This window comes from Podarcis cretensis, assembly GCF_951804945.1.
Source record: "Podarcis cretensis genome assembly, chromosome: 3".
NCBI classification, from domain to species: domain Eukaryota; kingdom Metazoa; phylum Chordata; class Lepidosauria; order Squamata; family Lacertidae; genus Podarcis; species Podarcis cretensis.
The window spans coordinates 58,052,025-58,072,998 of record NC_137172.1 but is presented as its reverse complement, the minus strand read 5'-3'; the positions used below and the strand labels follow the sequence as shown (position 1 = coordinate 58,072,998).

Below are 20,974 nucleotides of genomic sequence, written 5' to 3'. Positions count from 1 at the left end.
GAGGTTATCGCATTGCCTAGCAAAATAAGGATGCGGCCATAGAAAGTTAGGCACATCTAAATTTAGAACGTAGGAGTAGCTTAATGTAAGGTCCACTTAGTCCATCATCCTGCTCCCACTTTGGCCAACCAGATGCACAGTACTGTGCTGAATTTTCCTGTGGTCCATGCAAGTTGTCATTTACAGAGAGACTGGGAAATGTTTGCAAACTCCTCTCTTCCACTCTTTAATGTGTTTTTGGCACCTATCTTCAGCCAAGGGAACACAATGTCATTGCCCAGACAGTGGTCCAAAGTTTTCTTGGACTGGGATGTATATCCAAAAGAACATCCCACTGCAAGTATTGTAGTGTGAAAAAAAGAAAGAAAACAAATACATCCGCATTGAAATGCGGATCCAAATTCAACAGTGCAATCCACCCAGCCTGTTTCAAGCAAACATTAATGTAGTGTCACAATTTTATTTATTTACAACCTCAAGTAAAAACAAATTCTTAGTGATTGTGATTGGTCAAAGGCTTACTTATACAGGATGACAAGCAACCTACTGGGTTAAAATAATGAGAACAGGAGAATCATCATGATTATGTTAAACAATGAAAAAAGGTATCACCCCTCATTTTTTGATAGGTGCCGTTTTGATAATTAAGGTAGACCAACATGATCTGAAATGTTACATTTTAAAAACAAATTTGCTATTTGTCAAGACAAAATTTCTTTAAAAAGACTCAAGACTAGGTTTTCTGTTCATCTAGGCTACCAGATGACCAAAAATATACCTACCCCCACACACAAATGTTTCCCTTCATTTCAAAAATCAAAGAGAATAATTGAAATTCCTGAATACCACCCTGTTCCTGATACTGTGATGTAAGCTTTTTGCCAGCCACTTAAAAGAGAAGTATCTTAATGTTTTAATAGAAAATCTGGTCCTTGAGAGAACTGTTTAGTTTTCAAAGTATAGAAAACATTCACCTCAGTCTAGTGGCACATATGAGAAGTTCCGGAAAGGTCTACAGGATTCAGGGTGGTCTTGAATTTAGGTCAGAGCTAAATAATGGGACAGCTTATAAACATAAGAGAGTGATCCAGACAATCTACTGCCATATTGAATTACACCGACAGAGCCAAGCTAAGATCTAGAATCTAGGTCAGAGCTAAGGAATGAAATATCTTTATCAACATGAAGGGGGTGATTCCAATGATCTACTGCCATATTGAGTTATAGCTAGAAAGTGAAAACAGAACAAGTACAGTAGGCGTCACAGCTTATGCTTGAGACACAATAGAGACATGGCCACACAAAATTGAGGGATGGAAAGGAGCAAGAGGTGTCAGGGCCAAGTAACACCCAGCTAGCTAAAAGTCGTGATGGGCCTGATGGGGGCCAGTAAACTGAAGATGAATCCTGTTTAGGCAGCAGTGCTGTGAATGGGTGGTTGCCATGTTTGGGAATTAGGTATCTGAAAGAGGTTTCAACCCCATCCTCTCAATGTAAAGGGAACCGTCTGGGACTGCTTCTGGATTCCAACCTGGATTCTAAGCACAGCTGTTCCTGGACCAGGACAGCCTGACTTCTGCTGACCATGTCCTAGTGACATCAGGCCAGGATTACTGTAATGTCTTCCAGGTGTGTTTTCCCTTGAAGACAGCCCAGAAACTGCAGCTAGTGCATAATGCAGCTACCCGGTAGATCCAATGGGCCAATGTGCCACAGGTTCTGAAAGCACTCCACTGGCTGCCAGTTACTGGGTCAAATTCAATGCAATAGTACCAGCATACAAATTTCTAGATGGCTTGGCACCCAAATACCTAAAATAATGCTTCATCAAATATTTGCAGGGGAAGCTGTGTTGGCGATACTGCCCAGTTGGCATTGACCTGTAAGACAGAGCCTTCTCAGCAGTGGTTGCCTGTTTGTGGAATATCCTCCCTGGTGAGGCACCCGTCTCCCTCATTATTAACATTCAGGAGAAACTTTAAAACAGTCTTGTTTACAGAGGCATTTGGTGGCTGAAAAATACTGTTCTTGGCAACCCTGCAATTATTAGCTGTGAGACTACGTGACTCTTTAAATGCTTTTGTTTTATTTTTAATTTTATTGTATGACAATTTTTGTGTTTGCTACCCAGGGCTCCTTTGAGAGGAAGGTTAGGACAGAAATGCAGTAATTTAACAATCACCACCACAGCAATACCTGACAGTCTTTCAAGGCATTCTGGACTGAAGCCTGATCTCCAATTTTCTGTTGTTCCTTCAGTCTCTTCTCCTGCGTTTCAAACCACATCTTCAGGGATTGAACACTGTCTTCATATTCTATCCAAGATTCCAGAAAACCTTCTAACAACTGAATCTGAAAAAGATATGCAGATATTTTAAATAATGTAATTCACAGAGTTGAGGTAACTACTTCTTTCAGTGGAAAGTACTTCTGTATTAGTTCAAGCTTTCTTAGAACATAGCATTGTTCCGAGAGCATCGTAGGGCAGAGAACTTCAGGGCAGTCAAGTCACCACTTTAATAAACAGTAACAGTAAGAAAAAGACTTGTCTGTCCCTTACATAAGGGCAAATTCGTAGAATTTGCCTGCCCCCAAAGGTTGGAGTGCATTTTCACCTCCCCCCCGCCACAAAGAACCCTGCTATGAAAATTGCTGGGACAAATACTTTGGTCCAGTACTAGCTATCACACATAAATAATGGAATTCAGAATATGTCTTTCCCTCTGATTAATAAGCAATTTATGCTCTTGCCATTCTCTGTAAATTTGGTGGGCTTATTTCCTTACCTTTTCTGTTATCAGGCCCTGCAGGACCTGCCAACGCCTATTCATTACTCCAAGTTGTTCTGCAAAATCAGTCTTGTCACTGCGTTTACTCTCCACATCCTGACTGCTAATTTGCAGTACTGATTGGTTAACAAAGTCTACAGTTAACTGCTTACAGTTGACATCAATCTTGAAACCCTAGTGAAAAAGAGAAAGAATGGAAACTATCAGACATTGCTTTACAGAAAGAAGAAATGAATGCTAGTAATATCATGCTTTGCCAAAAACCCATAAAAATATATAGCTCTAAGTAATGTATTTTGGAAGGCTAATAATACAGTGTCACTATGACCCCAAACAGCTAAAGCAATTGTTAAGATACTGGCCTGGTTGGCTCCTCATGTTAAACCATAGTTTAACTATGGTGCTCCTGGTCACAACAGGAGCAAAAAAATGCAAGCTTGTTATGCTGACTGATCCCAGGCTTGTGGTTTGTTGTTTGCCAAACAAACACTGCTCATTTGCATTTAATTAAACATTAGCTGTGGCTGAACATGATATGCAAACACAGTCACTGAATTTTGGACAGGTTGAAAACCCACCACTGAAAATAAAATCTGGGTAGTAGACAACTAACTTGTTCTGTCAGCACAAGGATTTATGCATACACAATGGAAATTCCCCTCCTGTCCCCACAAACATCCTGTGCCCTCTACAAATGTGCTTTGGAGGGTTGCGAACCTCTGGAACAGATTTAGGGACTGCTTGTGTGGGGAGGGGAGAAAGTGTCATTGTGCAAGTGTAAATCCTTGCACTGACAGAACAAGTTAGTTGCATGCTGCCCTCTGTGTGCTGATTTTCAAAAGCAGGCCCTATTACAGAGGCCCGGGAAGTAGTACAAGACTGCAGACACTGCATTTAATTTTCATTTAGGAAAGAATAATTTTGTTTCAAACTAGTCTAATATTGGATCTGGTATACTAAAACCAGTAATGTCTATACAAAAACTGATTTTAGTACCACTGAAAGTGTTTAGAATTGATAAAGCCATGTTATTTGGAAAGACAAAAGTTGTTATTTTAATTCAGTCATTCACATCCTAACTCATAGGTATACTAAAATTTTGTTATCTTATCTTTGGGCTAATATTCCTACTTTCCAAGTCTCCTGTACCACTTACCTTATATTTCTGAAGATAGTCTTGAATAACTTTGTGTCCTACTACATTTTTAAAGTTTTCCTCATCCTCAGAAATGACATTTTCCATCAATGAAATCCAACTCATGACTTCCACGATGGCATGACGAGAAGGAAGCTTGTCCATCTGGAGCTGCAAGAAATAAAAAAAAATACATAGTTATGAAACCCAAATAATAAAATCCATGAAAGAATGGCTCATTCTAGAAATATGCGATAAAACATTATTTTTATTATGTTCCATGACACACGTAGACATGTGTAACAAATATCTAAGTTTTTGACAACATTATTTGGCATACTGAAAGAAATAGGGTAATCCTGCTTGACAGATTTGTAGTTTAGATAGGTTATCACCTTTTGAATATTTTGAAACATGGCAACATCTTTACTGAAATCTGGTGCCTATTACTGAATGCAATATACAAATGAGACTTCATCAGTTATAATAGTGCTGGGGTTTTCCCCTGAATATTTTCCTCCTGCAAGCGTGCTGAACTTTTCTGCTTCAGGCTGTGATCCAAAGTATATTTATTTGGAAATGTCCTATGGAAATCAATGTAACTTTCTTACAAGTAAATACGCTAGAATCCTCACAGCATGGGGAGTTCATCAAAGATGTCAGCCAATTTGTGAAGTGGCTTTCATGGCTGAGGACGAAGTAGGATCTTCTTGCAGGATCCTGGGGGGGCCTGGCCTCTTACACGGCTGGTGAAATCTTGGGGTGGGGCAGTGACTGATTTCAGCAGGTCTTTTCCAAATAAATATGGTTTGGATCACTGCCTGTGGCAAAAACGTCAGAAGATTCAGAAGAAACGGCACCAACTGACAGACCCAGAGATTTAGTATAAAGGTCATACTTATTATATAATAGTATGACCTGCAGTCAGGTCAACCAGATTATGAAAGTGGTGGCAGGTGGACTCTGGGCAAGACAGGTAGGGGTGCTTCCCTCTGTTTCTCTGAGCATGTTCACTCTAGCAGGCCTCCATTCCCCAAAATTCTTCATCCTTAGCTAAGGGGATGAGGGGGATGATCTTGTCCAACATTCGTCAAGGCCCCAAAGAGCAACCTATGAAGCCGGTCAGCAATGGAAGTTGTTTGGAAAGTTCTCTTCCCTCAAGGATGCTTCAGGGTACTTATTCTCATTCTTAAAATCCACTTACCTGCCCGCAATAAATGTCAATCAAACAAAAATAGCAGCAAGTCAAAAAATAAAACCACACCTCTAACAGCCAATTAGAATTCCATAAAGTATGGAGTAGGCAAAGAAAGGGAGTCCAACACGCTAATCAAATACAACCTCACAAAATTTCCACTCAGCTAAACTGCCCCCCCCAAGGGGACTAGCTGCTTTCTAACCAGATCTCTCCCCCCCCCCCCAGTGCCAGCACACCAGGGAAAATTTTAGTGTCAATGCAGGCATTTAAGGATGGTCAAACCCAAAGCAAAGTTCCTATAGCAATTGTGGGCTGCTGTTTCTAGCCCAAGTAATCACAAAATCTCCCAGACAGAACCCAACATGGTTCATGGACCCAACAAGGGATTTGCAAACAGTCACATATATGAGCTGTGCTGAGGGGCAAGGCATAGCAATGAGTTCAACAGAGGCATTTGCCTAGCAGGCTTTATAAGGTAGTGATACTGAATGAAACCAGTGTTAATGCATATGCAATTTTGTTGGGGGTATGATTTATATACCTATAAATCCACTTACTGAAACGCCACTCTAATAACATCTGGAAGCCTCACGGATTTGTTAGCCATACTTTCACGTAAATGTGCCCTGGATCACTTGCAAACATAATGAATTCAGATGTAATGCTGAGCATCTGCCATACCTGATGCAGTTTTTCTTGCACTATAGGAATCTGTGTGAGTAGCTCTGTCCACTGGTTGTCAATCTGAGACAATCCTGCCCTCAAAGCTGCAGTATCCACCTTCTTCAGTCGCAGGAGTTGGTTTCCAGTACTCAGAACAGTGGATTTCTGCGATGACTTGGCATCAACTTCTTTAGAAAATTCCTGGAAAGATTGGCATTTGGTATAACTAGTTGACATAAACATGCTTAGCGACAAAAATGTTGCCAATCTGCACTATGTGTGAAAATAACTTTAAATGCATTGTGTCCCAGGTGAACTCATGAATGTCATTCAAGGGGGGGGGGAATGGTCAAAGGTGAGGATAATGTGGGTTATATATGGCCCATATACTGGATGATGTTTTCCCCAGCTTGCTTGTTACGGAAACCAATAAGAAGTTGAAAGGCGTGGGCCCACCACAGCATATCATTAATGCACTTTTCCACAAGGCCCATTATAAGCTGCAGATCCTGTCCAATGCCCTCCCCACCTCCAAAAAGGGGGAAGTGAAAACCTCACAACCCCCCAGACCAATGGTGGAAAATTCCTTTCCAGGACTGTTAATCAGCGACCAATTTCTGTCCACAGCAAGAACAATTTTAGCACAGTGTGGTGGGTGGAGGAGTCTGCAACGGCAATGCAGAAGTCACAGCCCAGACTTGAACCTACAGTAACTTTTCCCTCTGGTCCATGCCGTAGGCCCCACCTCCACAAAGTCTACCAAGGTTTTTTGACTGGCTCCCTGGATGAGCCAAGCCAGCATCTAGTGTGGTGGTGCTAAATGGGGAAGCCAGCCTACTTACAAAGGCTCACCAAACTGGGAGCACCTCAGGGACCTGACATGTAATGGCAGCAAGCCAAGAATGATTTTTTTCACTGCAAAAACTACAAAAGTATAATAAGGTAGTAAGAATTCTACAGCAGTAAGTCTCTTTAGCTTGTGAGGAAGGTAGCAGCTTTGCACAAACAGTCTTTTAACTAGAATGTTCTTTGCTTAAGTAGAAAAACTAATCAAAACAATACATTGTAAAGTGGGGTCTTGGTTAGGGTGGTATTATGATAGCAGGATCTCCCGAAACACACAGCTGGCAAGGATACTTATTGCATCTTACCAAAAATGCATTCAAGTGATCTCTGACTGATTCCAGTTCTTGAGGGACTGTAACTGATTGCTGGGTCCAGAAATCCAGACGATCCATTGCTGACTGGAGCCAATGAATCAGCTCAGCTGACTGACTTTGATATCTATTAGGCAAACAAAGGACAGGCACATTTCACACCTTACTTCATATATTGGGCAACCCTGAACTTTCATGAGTTAAGATCCTCCCCCAATTCCCTGACAAAATCTTTCTCCTTATATCACCAAAATTGATATACCGGCAATAACAGATTTACGCACATCCGAAACATCACTAAAAAGGCGGAACGCTTTATGGAACGTAACCTCCATGCAAAAAGAGGATTGCCTGTATTAACTTGAAACATGATTGAATATTCCTGGGATTGCTCAGTTGGTGGAGTGTGAGACTCTTAATCTCAGGGTGATGGTATCAAGTCCCACATTGGGCAAAATATTCCTGCTTTGGATATGAATGGAGTTGTCTCAACAAACATGGATAAAGCACAGAGACAAGTGATCTCAAAAGAAGGGAGACTACCAAAGATCTTTTTTGAAATGACTGAAACTATGGACTTGATTGATATTTGGAGAACAAGGAATCCTCTAGAGAGAGAGGGAACTTTCTTCTCTGAGGCAAAAATGACATGGACAAGAATAGACCAAATTTGGATTTCTAGCAGTCTGGCGTCAAGAACAAAAAAAGTAGAAATATGCCCAAAAACTTGCTCCGACCATAATGCGGTGAAGATGGAGATGAAACTAACAACAACTGGATCCTTTAGATGGAGAATGAATGACACCCTATTTAAGGATGAAGAGATCCACAAGAAGGCCCTTAAAACATTAAAAGATTACTTTGAGATTAACAGGAAAACAGATGTGGAAAAGAGAATAATTTGGGATGCAAGCAAAGCCGTGATGAGAGGTTTCTTAATCCAACAGAACTCTATAAAGAGGAAGCAACAAAATGAGAGGAAGGAAAAGATCCTAGAAAAAATAAAAGAAGGAGAGAAGAAATTGAGGTCCAAACCAAAGTCCCATGAGATTTTGAGAGAAATAAAGTTTTATCAGATGCAGTATATGGAGCTCATGAACCAACAAATAGAATGGAAGATAAAGCAAATGAGACAAAGAACTTTTGAATCAGCGGACAAATGCGGGAAACTTCTGTCATGGCAATTGAAAAAAAGGCAGAAAATGAACACTGTAACAAGTCTAGAAATGGATGGAAAAATTATCCACAAACCTAATGAGATAAACAATTGTTTTCAAAGTTTTTTTAAGAAATTGTATGCACAAGGGCCAATTAATGAACAAGAAATAGAAGAATTCACCAGAAAATACGGCTTACCAAAAATTCCAGAACAAAGTAAAAGGATCTTAAATGAGGAAATAACAGAACAAGAAATAGAGGGCGCCATCCAAAATATGAAATTGGGAAAATCACCAGGACCAGACGGACTTACGGCTAAATACTACAAAATGCTGAAAGAATGGTTGATACAACCATTGAAGGAAGTTTGCAATGAAATTCTGAAGGGGAAAAAGGCACCTGAATCGTGGAAAGAGGCTTTCATCTCACTTATACCGAAGACAGAAACTGAAAAGAACCAGGTTAGAAACTACCGCCCTATATCTTTACTCAATGTGGATTACAAAATTTTTGCAGACATTTTGGCAAAAAGATTGAAAAGAGTGTTGATAGAGGAGATTCATAAGGACCAAACAGGCTTTCTCCCAGGGAGATATATGTCAGACAATGTGAGGAACATTATAGACATTTTAGAGTTGCTAGATGTTGACATTAACAGGAAAGCAGTTCTGATTTTTGTGGACGCGGAGAAAGCCTTTGACAATATCTGCTGGACTTTTATGAAAAAGAATCTCCAAGGGATGGGGGTAGGCCAAGGTTTTGAAAACGGTATAGGTGCAATATATTCCCAACAAAAGGCCAAGTTAATTGTAAACAATGTGGTTACAGAAGAAATACCCATAGAAAAAGGTACATGGCAGGGATGCCCAATATCCCCTTTGCTTTTTATATCAGTCCTGGAGGTTTTGTTAAACATGATTAGAAAGGACCAGTTGGTTAAAGGAGTTCAGGTCGGAGTTAGACATTACAAGTTAAGAGCATTTGCAGATGACCTAGTATTGACCTTGCAACAGCCAGACACTAGTACTAAAAGAGTATTAGAACTGATTGAAATATTTGGTCGAGTAGCAGGTTTTAAATTGAACAAACAAAAAACGAAAGTGTTGGAAAAAAACTTAACAATGGAAGAAAGAGAGAGTTTTCAGAATGAAACAGGCCTGGAAATAACAAAAAGGGTAAAATACCTGGGGTTAAACTTAACATCCAAGAATGTGAATTTATTTAAGGATAATTATGAAAAAAGTTGGGCAGAGGTAAAGAAGGATCTGGAAATATGGTCAAGGTTGAAACTTTCCTTGTTAGGCCGAATTGCTACTATTAAGATGAATGTATTGCCTAGAATGCTGTTTTTATTCCAGACGTTGCAGATTTTGGACAAGATGGATTGTTTCAAGAAGTGGCAGAAAGACATATCAAAATTTGTCTGGCAGGGCAAAAAGCCCAGAATTAAATTTAAGATTTTAACTGATGCAAAGGATAGAGGGGGGTTTGCCCTGCCGGACTTAAGACTTTATTATGAATCGGCAGCTTTCTGCTGGTTGAAACACTGGCTACTTCTTGAGAACACTGACATTTTGGACCTGGAAGGGTACGACAATAGCTTTGGTTGGCATGCATACTTATGGTATGACAAGGTAAAGGTATACAAAAGTTTTAAAAACCATATTGTGAGGAAAGCATTTATTATGAAGACTTTATTATGAATCGGCAGCTTTCTGCTGGTTGAAACACTGGCTACTTCTTGAGAACACTGACATTTTGGACCTGGAAGGGTACGACAATAGCTTTGGTTGGCATGCATACTTATGGTATGACAAGGTAAAGGTATACAAAAGTTTTAAAAACCATATTGTGAGGAAAGCATTGTATAATGTTTGGATTAGATATAAAGACCTGTTGGAAAGTAAAACCCCTAGGTGGGTGTCACCAATGGAAGCTAGGGAAGTAAAAAAGCTTAATATGGACTCTAAATGGCCAAAATATCATGAAATTTTAGAATATGATGGTGAAAGGGTGAAACTTCAGAGTTATGAGAAACTAAAGCCTAAGGTTCGAGATTGGTTGCATTACCATCAGATAAATGAGACATTTAAACAGGACAGAAAAATAGGATTTCAGAAAGAGAAGTCAAAACTAGAAACAGAACTGTTGGAAACCAATACTAAGAACTTATCAAAAATGTATAACTTGCTGTTGAAATGGAATACACAGGATGAAATGGTGAAATCAGCAATGATTAAATGGGCACAAGATATTGGTCATGATATTATGTTTGCTGACTGGGAACAGTTATGGACCACCGGTATCAAATTTACTGCATGTAATGCTTCAAAAGAAAATATTATGAAAATGATCTATCGGTGGTACATGACCCCAGTCAAGCTTGCAAAAATTTACCACTTGCCTAACAATAAGTGTTGGAAATGTAATGAGACTGAAGGCACTTTCTACCACCTTTGGTGGACCTGCCCAAAGGTTAAAGCTTTCTGGGAAATGATCTATAATGAAATTAAGAAGGTCCTTAAGTGGACTTTTCCTAAGAAACCAGAGGCTTTCCTCTTGGGCATGGTTGGCCAAGTGGTGTTAAGGAAGGACAGGAATTTTTTTATGTATGCCACTACAGCAGCAAGAATTCTACTGGCAAAGTATTGGAAGACGCAAGAACTACCTACTCTGGAAGAATGGCAAACAAAGGTGATTGACTTTATGGGACTGGCCGAGATGACGGGCAGAATCCGTGACCAGGGGAAAGAGACAGTGGAAGAGGACTGGAAGAAATTTAAAATATATCTTAAAAATAATTGTAAAATTGAAGAATGTTAAGATGCCAGGGGGTAAGAGGTAAAGAATTGCAGCAGTAATCAAAAAAACTAAAGGAATCTTTATGAAAGGGAATTAAGATAATGGACCTAAGGGTTGCTAAAGAACTACTAAACAAGGATGCAGGGATGGGGAGGTATGGGGAAGTCAAAAGAAAGAAGGGTATGAAATGATGAGATTGAAATTATACTGTTTTGTATTGTTTTTGTTATCTATCTGAAAAATGAATAAAAATTATTAAAAAAAAAAAATAATATTCCTGCTTTGCATGGAATTGGAACAGATGACCCCCATGGTCCCTTCCAACTCTACAATTCTATTCTATTTAATAAGTTACTTTTTTATTTATAACTATGTAAGTATGCACACACAGCTGCTTAAATACATTAACTTCTTTACACACTCTTCTTAGTGCACCTTAGTGTCTACTGTTTTCTGATGTCTTCAACTTGGTTGCAACTCATGATACTCACATTCTACTTTGGGAGTATATTTAAAAAGTGTATAAGACACCCCCAGAGTATGTAATTTGTGGAACTCTAGACTTAAAAGCTACTTCTAGGTTTATCAACATACAGAATGCAGAATACAAGCTGTTATGATGATGCAATATTCCAAAATACGTGATAGTGGCACCGTACATGAGCAAATAATCAGCCACAAAAGTTCACAGTAGGAACTTGCACTGGAGAAACATATATGCATTGTTTTTTTAAAAAAAGTTTATAACAAATATTTTACTAGATGGAATTTGAAGAAAACTGTATTGGAGATAGAGAGAATTTATAATTAATTAAGTCTGCTTTCGCATGTTTGAAAGATTGATTTCCTAGGAACTTTTACAAAGTTTTACACTAAAAAAATAAAAAACTTTAAAGGCAAGATTTGATTGCTGGAATGCAGAATGGTAAAGCAGTTAAGTCCACCCTTGTTCAATGTGATCAACACTACCTTGTCCAGTGTTTAAGTATAGTTTCCAGTCTATGCAGCTCCTTGGTGACCTTGCTGGTATTATTTAACCATTGCTCCCCTAGTTGGTTTAGCTGAGTTTCCAATTCTGAACAGGTGACAGAGAACAGTAGTCTTTTCCCATCATCCAGTATTTGGTAAAGCTTGGGCTGGTATTCAGTAAGGCTCGATTTCAGATGCTGTCATGGCAATGAGAGAAAAGAGGCATCATCAACAACATCTTTATTCCCTGCCTTTTCCCAGCAGGTCCCTCAGTGGGTTATGACAATTGAAAAATCAAAATAGAAAACAATTGAAACAGATCGTAATCACAGGAATAGGGTAGGCTCTGAAAACACACATCTGAAGTGTCAAAGGCCAAAGCACAGAGGTGCATCTTCAGTATTCACAGGAAAACTGTATAGTGAAGAAGCCAGTTGCACCACTGTGGGAAGGCAATTTCACAACTTAGGGGCTACCACAAAGAATGCCCTCTCCTAGGCCACCCCCACCCATAAAATTCTGAGACAGGTGGAACTACCAAGAGGACTCCCTCCATTCCATGTTGATCTTCCCAGCCTCTTCCTCCCTCTTCAGATTCTTTATGAAACCTAGCAAATACTTCCGGGGTAATTAAATCTTTGGCCGTTTTTACATGTTACTAAAAGATACCAATGAAGCTGAACATTGGAAGATTTAGGACTAATGGAAGTAATTATTCACACAGCACACAGTCAAACTATGAATCTCGCTCCTCCAGGAGGCAGTGATGGCCACCAACTTGGATGGCTTTAAAAGAGGATTAGACAAATTCATGGAGGAGAGGGCTTTCAATGGCTACTAGCCAATGGCTAGGCTCTGTCTCCATGTCTTCCAAATACCAGTTGCTGTAAACCATGGGAAAGGGAATTGCTCTTGTGCTCATCTTCTGCTCCCTGGTTTCCCACAGGCATCTGGTTGGCTGCTGTGAAAGCAGGGTGCTGGAGTGAATGGGCCACTGGCCTAATTCAGCAGGCTAGTCTTATGTTTGCATGTCTTCTGCATATCTATCATGTAATGTAAAAACTAAATTGTCCAGAACGTGCATTTGATTTTAAAACAATTCTCTTTCACTCCCTATTCTCCAATAACATAATTTAGATATGCACACAAATGTTATACGAGACTCAAATAATGCACACAGTCTTAGTGTCGTGTGTGGTAGTAATCATTGCAACTTGTGGCTGGAAGACTCACTGGGCTGCATCCTTAGTGGGAATGGGCAGAGGAAGACCCCCACTCCTTGTTGTGTGTGTGTGGGGGGGACTAGTGGGGGGTTACTGGATGTGGTTCATGCTGCAGGTGGAACATAATACTGGTCATTCCCAACTACGTATCAAATAGCAGACGGGCTAGTTGATCACTGGATGCATGCCCAATGCCAATGCGAAACCTGCTCTTACATGTAATCAATAAAGTTTTGTCTTAATTTGAATGCAACATAGATTAGAAACCTCAGTCATGCAAACAGCAATCATCTGAGATAAAGCGATAGATGCTTTGTAATTTTTTTGATAATAAATCAATATTTAAACTGTGGAAACCATCAAAATTACCTGGTAAAGTGCAATCCGATCTGCAAGCCTCTCCTCAGATTCCTCTACCAGACCCACACTAGGAATGCTAGTTTCAACCGTCTCCAGCTGCCGTGTAAGATCCTGATAATCTTTTTGCAGATGTGTCCAAGTCTATAAAGGGACATGCACATGTTAAAAACTGAACCAGTGACTCGGTGATTTCCAAACACATTATCAAAAGAAAAGTACAATTCTCATTTGGATGCTAAACCATGGTTTAGTGCAACACCACAGAGACAAATCTTCTCCTGGACTCACTCTCTTCACTTCCTTCCATATGGCTGAGGAAGATTTTGCTTTCCTTCAACAATTTTACAACTAACTATGACAAGCACTCATAGACTGCATTTGCATTACTATAACCCAGCTTATTAAGCCCCTTGGCTCCTCTCTTTGCACAAACATGGGGGGGGGGGGGAACAACCAGGAAGCTGTTGTTAACCATAGCTTTCTGTTATGTGCAAACTAGGAACTACTGAGTGAAATGCACTTGAAATATCCACATTTTAAGGCAAGAAAAAAAAGGAAGTTCTTACCTCTAAAATATATTCTAGCTCCACACCCCTCTTGTGAGCCTGTTTCAACACAGCAGAGGCTTGTGCCATCAGATCTCCATGGAACTGAGTTTCCTTCACAAGAGCAAAGCTGCTAATCTTCCTGAAAAGTGTTTCTGTCAGAATTACATGTGACTCCAGTCCCTGGAAATATTCCTGAAAAATGATATACCCCATCCAAATATTATTACTTGTATCCAGCTAGACTAAACAGTATGTTCCTGTGCACGTTTACTCAGCTATAAGTACTATTGGAATCCATATTACTTACTCCCAGGTAAGTGCATAAAGGACAGCAGCGTATATATATTATTTTTAATAAATTATACTAATGTGATGCAAACTTTAGATTTACCTAGATGTTTAAACCATGGGCTGTCCCCACAGATCATTTCACACAGATCATAGCCATCATTTCTTTTTAGTGCAACTTCTAGCAGAACAGATGCTGGTGCAGGATTTGTGCATAATTTTGTATGTGCAGAAATTAATCCTTGCTTTATAAACTAGTATTTTGTATTTATATTATTTCCTTTACAATTATGCTAGTAATCAGTTATAGGTTTCCCATAGACATTTGGTTGGCCACTGTGAGAACTGGATGATGAGCTAGATGAGCCTTCAGCGTGATTCACCAGAGTTCTTCTTGTGTGCTTATGGTCAACCTCCTGAAATGCAGGAAAGCCTTTTCAACAGCATCCCTCCAGGTGGTCAATACATTTCGGCTCCTACTATTGCAACAATATAACATGGGAATATATAAAGTACCAGAAAACAGAATCTATCATTTTTACCACTATTTTCAAATTATTCCATGTGTCATTAAATCATAACAGATCTCTTTCCAGAAAATGAAGAACAGAAAAATTGAAAGCAACTATAACAACAGAATGACACTAATGGAAAAACAAGATATTAGCAATAAATTAAATCAAAGAATTACATATTTTTACCTTGTGCTTGTCCAGAAGAATTTCGACTTCCTCTTTAGAGGAAACTATCATTTTCTGGTCAACTGACATCTTTTCTTTGCCAGTTTCAATTAGGTCAGCCAAATCCTGCAATGCTTGCTCATACTGACCCTTAAGTGCCAGATTTTGGTTTAGCCCACTGCGCCGGGATCCTATGACCATTATCAACTCATCATACATATCCTGACATAGGAGAAAAGAGCCATAAATGTTCTGCCTTAGAGTCACAGAGAAAACTCATGCAAATATTAAACACTGCAGATCAGGTCAATCCATTTTGCCAGTGTTGGTGTTTCAATGATTATCTGGGTCAAAAATCTATAAGGAATATATTTCATTTACTGGCACAGCAGTAAGTTAAACTGCAAACCATGCCCCCTCCAAGCAGCCCGGTTGGGCGCTTACCTGTGGGCGTGGTGTGCCAGCCAGGTGAGTGGGGCAAGGGGGGGTAACGCCCCCTGCGTGACGCAGAAATCGCGTCCCGCCCACAACACCTCCCCTCTTGGAGGAGGAGAGGCTTTATATTCCATCTTTTACTAGGATTTCAGGGTGGGTTACAAAAATTCTAAAAGTAAAATGACAACAAATTAGATTTCTTGGAGACAAAATTTAAAATGCTGAATTTCAGATGTAGTCAATGTGGTGCAACCCCATCATCTCTGAACACTGGTCACCAAGTTGGGGCTGACCGGAGTTGTAGTCCAACAACATTTGGAGTGCACCATAGTAGCTCTCCTGCCACAGAGGCATCCCTGCCCTCAGTCTCAGTTGTAGATGTTGTTCTGGGAATTGTGACTGGACTGCACTGGGGAGAGTTGTGTCCTGTTTTTTCCTGGGTGCCTTGTAACGAATTCAGCGAACTCATAAAAAATATTCTAATATAGTCATTGAGCTGGGAATTAACTTGTCTGAAAAGCCAAATGAGCTTTAAAAAAAAAAACCAACCATCAAAATTCTGACTGATTTCAACAGTGTGTTCTATATGAAAACCATGGGCAGAGGCCACAGTTCGGTGATAGAGCACTATTTGCATGCAGAATATTATGATTTCATTTCCTATCACCTCTAGTTAAAACTTATTGGGAGTCATATATGGAAAAGTGCTCTGCCTGAGACTCTTGGGAGTAATTTGCAGTCAGTGTTGGCAATACAAGGTTAAGTGGCCATTATTCCTTGTGTCAGGCGCTCTTTATATTCTACGGCCACTGGCTTTCTGCCATTCAGTGACTGCAAAATATATTTGTTCATTGATGTTATGAACTAAACCCTCACAGAATATGCTATCATGTCATTAAGCAGCAGGTAAAGAATTTGAATGATCTGAAACAGAAAATCAGAAGATGTTGAAAAATTGAATCCATGGGCTCCAACTCTGTGGGGCTTAGGTGTCTTCAGCCCCTCCCTCCCAAGTCTGTTGGGATGGGGCTGAGCCCCCACACTCTTGAAGGGCTGGGCCTCACAAAGGTGGCAACCATGGCAGGCCTTGTGGCGGTGGGCCTCACAGCAGTGGCTTCCTCCCAACGTGCGTCATGTGTGATGTCACGTGTGCGCGATGGCCCCTCCCAATGTTGGGCGCAACTCGGCACCTCTGCTGGGATCATATGTATATATCCTATGATTTATGTTAATATTACCTATAAATAATAATTACTTGTTACTTACAAATAATGTAGTACTAACGATTTTTCAAGAACAATGTTACAAAGTTCTTAATAATAGGTTATGTACCTGAAGTTTTGTTAGCTCCTGCATGGAAGATTGGTCAATCTGCAGTTTATCCCCACGTTTCTTTAACTCACTGATTGCTGCATCTAATTCTTTCAGTCCATCTTCTGCTTGTTGAATAGCCTATATAAGAAAGAATTATAACACTGAACCTCCAGTGTCACAACAACAGTGATGCATGATGTCAGAGACAGCAACTCTACAAATATGTTAAGGCTGTCCAGCAAGGTTTTTTACGTTTAGGTTAGATAATATATATTTCCCCTCTTCATGGTTAGTAACAGAAAGAGGGCAGTACCTGCATTTGTTCTGTTTCAGGGCGTTCGATTGCTTCAGCTAGTTTCTGCAGGGCTATATACTTGTTATCAGCCAGTGATGTGAACATCAGTTTCAGGTCATTCTGTCAGTGAAGAAAATTTTATGTGAGATTTTCAAAATGGTAGAATGTTAGCCAGTGCTTTTTTTCTAAAAAAATGTTTAGGGGTACTCTCTACTCATATTGAAATACTGCACCTCAATGAGGACAAACTCAGATTCACAAAAAAATTAGGGGTATGTGTACCCCTGCACCCCCCCCCCCGAAAAAAAGCACTGGTGTTAGCCATAATTTGGAGCAATCCAATGTCAGTCTCCTTCATTTGTGATGTGAGTCAGTTAGCTTGCAGCCTCTACTACTCATAGTAACTAGAGGGCTTCTAGTTCTACATCAGGGATCAGCAAACTCTTTCAGCAGGAGGCACTGTCCCTCAGACCTTGGGGGGGGGGCAGACTATATTTTGAAGGGGGGAAAATGAAGAAATTCCTATGCCCCCAAAATAACCCAGAGATGCATTTTAAATAAAAGGACACATTCTACTCATGTAAAAACACACTGATTCCCAGACCGTCCACGGGCCGGATTGAGAAGGCGATTAGGTCGGATACGGCCCCCAGGCCTTAGTTTGCCTATCTATGTTCTACATTGTTCAAATACACTGATGCTACAGTTGAGAAATGGGTTATCACATGAGCAGTCACAGAATCACAGAACTGTAGAGTTGGAAGCGACCACAAAGGTCATTTATTCCAACCTAACCCTCTGCAATGCTGGACTCTTTTCCCCAACTTGGCCTTTATCCTCAACCAGCAATGTTTTTCTCTCACTCTCTTTCCTTCCTTTGTTTGTTTATTGAACACTGATCATGATAAATGATGCCCCTTTTATATATTTTATTATTCAGTATTTGTTGACATATGTGCTGATTGCATATTCTCAAAATCATTTTTATATATCTTATATGCATTTAGTCCAAGGAAAAGTTCTTCGGAACTCAAAAACTAACTCACTGCTTTGTGATCTTTTGTTGTTCCTATGATGTTCCTGTTCAGAAAAAATTAAGAAGTTAAGGGAAACTTTACCTGAAAACTCAGAATATGCTGAAGTCTCTCTTTCATCTGATGACATCTTTGGTTTACCAGTGTCTCCATTAATATTAGTCTCCTTAGCAAACAATCCAAAGTGTCTTCTATAACATCTCGATTGTCAGCATTGTCAGGAAATATGTTAGAAAACAAATTCTTGTTCTTATCCATTTTTTCTGTCATCTCCTTGATATCTTTAGCCAGAGCCTGAATAAAACCAAACAACACTTGAAAATATACTCTCCCAAATATTAGACCAATCATTATGAAGATGATGATGAAAGAGAGAATATAATACCAAAGTATTATATTCCTTTTTCTTCAAAACTTGTTCTATGATAGGTTAAGATCATATAAGCAAAATGTAGGTATCTTCATTCAGAACACAGTTAACCAGATCCAGTCATTTCAGCTATGTAGGGCAGTTCTCAGGCTGTACTCTAATGCACACTTATCTGGGAGCGAATCCTGTTGAAAATAGTGGACTTACTTCTGAATAATCATGCTTATAATTGCACTTAATGTGCAGGCAGGAACACCACTGCATATGCAGATTCCATTTATGTACAAAAGTCTCACTATTCATATTAGTGAAAGATTGCTACACAGATTGCTTCACCCAAGATACATATGTAGAGTTCTGTATAAATGCTCCATGTATTCTCCTTTCCAAGCTGTCTGTTGATTTCTCAAATATTACAGCATATGCCTAGAATAAATATACAACAACAGAATTTTTCTGATAATGAAAATCCTCTCAGTCTTATTGAGCACCTACTGAGTCACTGGCAGTCTAAGGCTGTGTGCACAATTAATGGCTTAAAATACAGCTAGATCATTCTATTTCTCAATTTGGACCATAGCTGCTTTGGGGGGAAATGGATAAAAATGCAGTATTTCAGAAGAAACAACAGAAGAGATACAGGATTGATCTGGATTGTGGCTAATGTCATGTGTACACCACTTCCCAAACCAGCAGAGGGAGTGCACTGGATGCAGAATAAATGGGAATGTAGCCTAAAGTAGGAAACAGAAATACTTTTGTTTACAACGTTTCATGTTGGCACCTCTGCCCCACCCCCTGAAATTGGATTGCCTGTTGCCTCTCTTATGTGCACATATTCACACTTCTTTTGATGTACCGTATTTTTTGCCCTATAGGACGCACTTTTTCCCCTCCAAAAATGAAGGGGAAATGTGTGTGCGTCCTATGGGGCGAATGCAGGCTTTCGCTGAAGCCTGGAGAGCGAGAGGTCCAGGCTTCGTGGACCTCTCCGCAAGCAGCGAGAGCCCGTCACTGGGCTCCCGCTGCTTGCGGAGAGTTGCCTGCATGCTGAAGCCTGCGTGCGCTGAGCTCAGTGCGTCCAGGCTTCGCGGACCTCTCTGCAAGCCGTGGGAGCTCAGCACGTCCAGGCTTCGTGCACCTCTCAGCAAGCAGCGGGAGCCAGCACTGGGCTCCCACGGCTTGCAGAGAGCTGCTTGTTTGGGGGCTGGGGTCGGGGAAAGCTCGGGCTTCCCCCGACCCAACCCCGTGCCTGGGGGGAAAAATAATTTTTCCCCCTTTATTTTCCCCCAAAAAAACTAGGTGCGCCTTATGGGACGGTGCGTCCTATAGGGCGAAAAATACGGTATGTATGTACCGCAGTAGTTTGGGTGTATGAATGTAAGCATGGTTTTGCAATTGGGCAAATGTTCTAATCCCTTCTTGTGTACACTCCAGAAAGAAGAAGAGCAGCACTATCTCTCAGTACAACCCCTCCTGTACATAGCAGTAATGTACATAAATGGTGGGTGACATAGGTGTGAAACATAGAGACACCATTGGTAGAGGTTAACACTTCTCCGAGAGAACAATTTTGTCTCTACTGAACTATGACAGACTTGTCAAATGCAACCTATTTTATTTATCTCTTAAAACCAGTGGGGCACACTAAGAATGACGCCCACTGCTACATAGCTCAACTTTTCCACTTGCATATTCTCCACCACCATGGGCACACACAGGTTGGCTCCATAGGTTTCAGGTTTTGGCTCTAACTGCACTTGAGGGGTCTTTACCTGTGATGTGGACATTACATATTTTTTAGCAGCTCAGCGGAGGAGCAAATGAACCTTGCACTTGCTCTTCTACCTAACAATATCACATTTAAAACTATAGTCATAGCTGTATGGTCTTGTGTTTCAATAAATTAAAAAGTACAACATTAAGCTGGCACTTTTTTCTTGATGAAGGCCTCCCCACTTCCTCGGTTCTAAGTCTAGCTCCAACGTTAATGCATCTTTCTTACTGTTGTGATGGAGGGGACCTTCTCAGTGTTCCACCACTGGGGGAAATTCATTATGCAGTGGCACAAGAGAAAACCTTTCCCATAGTGGTACCTCTAATGTGGCTGAAGCCATCCCTATTTATGTTTCATCACTAGGTAGGTAAAAAAACATATCTCTTCAACCAAACCTTTATAGCGAACAACCCCAGATTAGTGTATATGATGACATAGTATATTTTATCTGGTATTTTAAGTCATTCAATTGGTTTTATTGCTTGTCTTTTAATTGGATTTTGTTATGTTTTGTGCCCTGGGATCATTAATTAATGAAAAGTGAGAGAGATATTTAAATAATAAAAAAATAAGATGGCAATTTTAGGACCACTTACTTCCTGGTTATAAAGACAAGCTTCTGTCACTTCGGGCAACAGGGCTGTGGCAACAAACAAGTGCTCTTCAACACCATCTAGCCAGGAAGAGGTGGCTGAAACACCACTGTACAACTTCTGTTCAAAGTGCAGGCTCTCCTTCTCCACACCTCCAGGCTGAATAAGGCACCACAAAAGAGAGAG

At 40.2% G+C, this 20,974-nt stretch overlaps 1 protein-coding gene across 13 annotated transcripts in view; it reads right to left on the bottom strand.

Moving 5' to 3' along the window:
* Nucleotides 1-20,974, bottom strand: part of SYNE1 (spectrin repeat containing nuclear envelope protein 1) — a 296,053-nt gene that overhangs the window by 76,073 nt on the left and 199,006 nt on the right. For all 13 annotated transcript variants that reach the window (XM_079971464.1, XM_079971452.1, XM_079971451.1 and 10 more), the window contains 13 exons: nt 20,792-20,947; nt 18,133-18,342; nt 17,033-17,134; nt 16,738-16,857; nt 14,992-15,192; nt 14,021-14,194; nt 13,464-13,595; nt 11,872-12,068; nt 6,937-7,069; nt 5,804-5,986; nt 3,946-4,095; nt 2,787-2,963; nt 2,197-2,352 (listed from right to left, as the gene is read on the bottom strand). In XM_079971464.1, the coding sequence (XP_079827590.1) occupies nt 2,197-2,352; nt 2,787-2,963; nt 3,946-4,095; nt 5,804-5,986; nt 6,937-7,069; nt 11,872-12,068; nt 13,464-13,595; nt 14,021-14,194; nt 14,992-15,192; nt 16,738-16,857; nt 17,033-17,134; nt 18,133-18,342; nt 20,792-20,947 (2,091 nt within the window). The remainder of the gene's footprint in view (nt 1-2,196; nt 2,353-2,786; nt 2,964-3,945; nt 4,096-5,803; nt 5,987-6,936; nt 7,070-11,871; nt 12,069-13,463; nt 13,596-14,020; nt 14,195-14,991; nt 15,193-16,737; nt 16,858-17,032; nt 17,135-18,132; nt 18,343-20,791; nt 20,948-20,974) is intronic.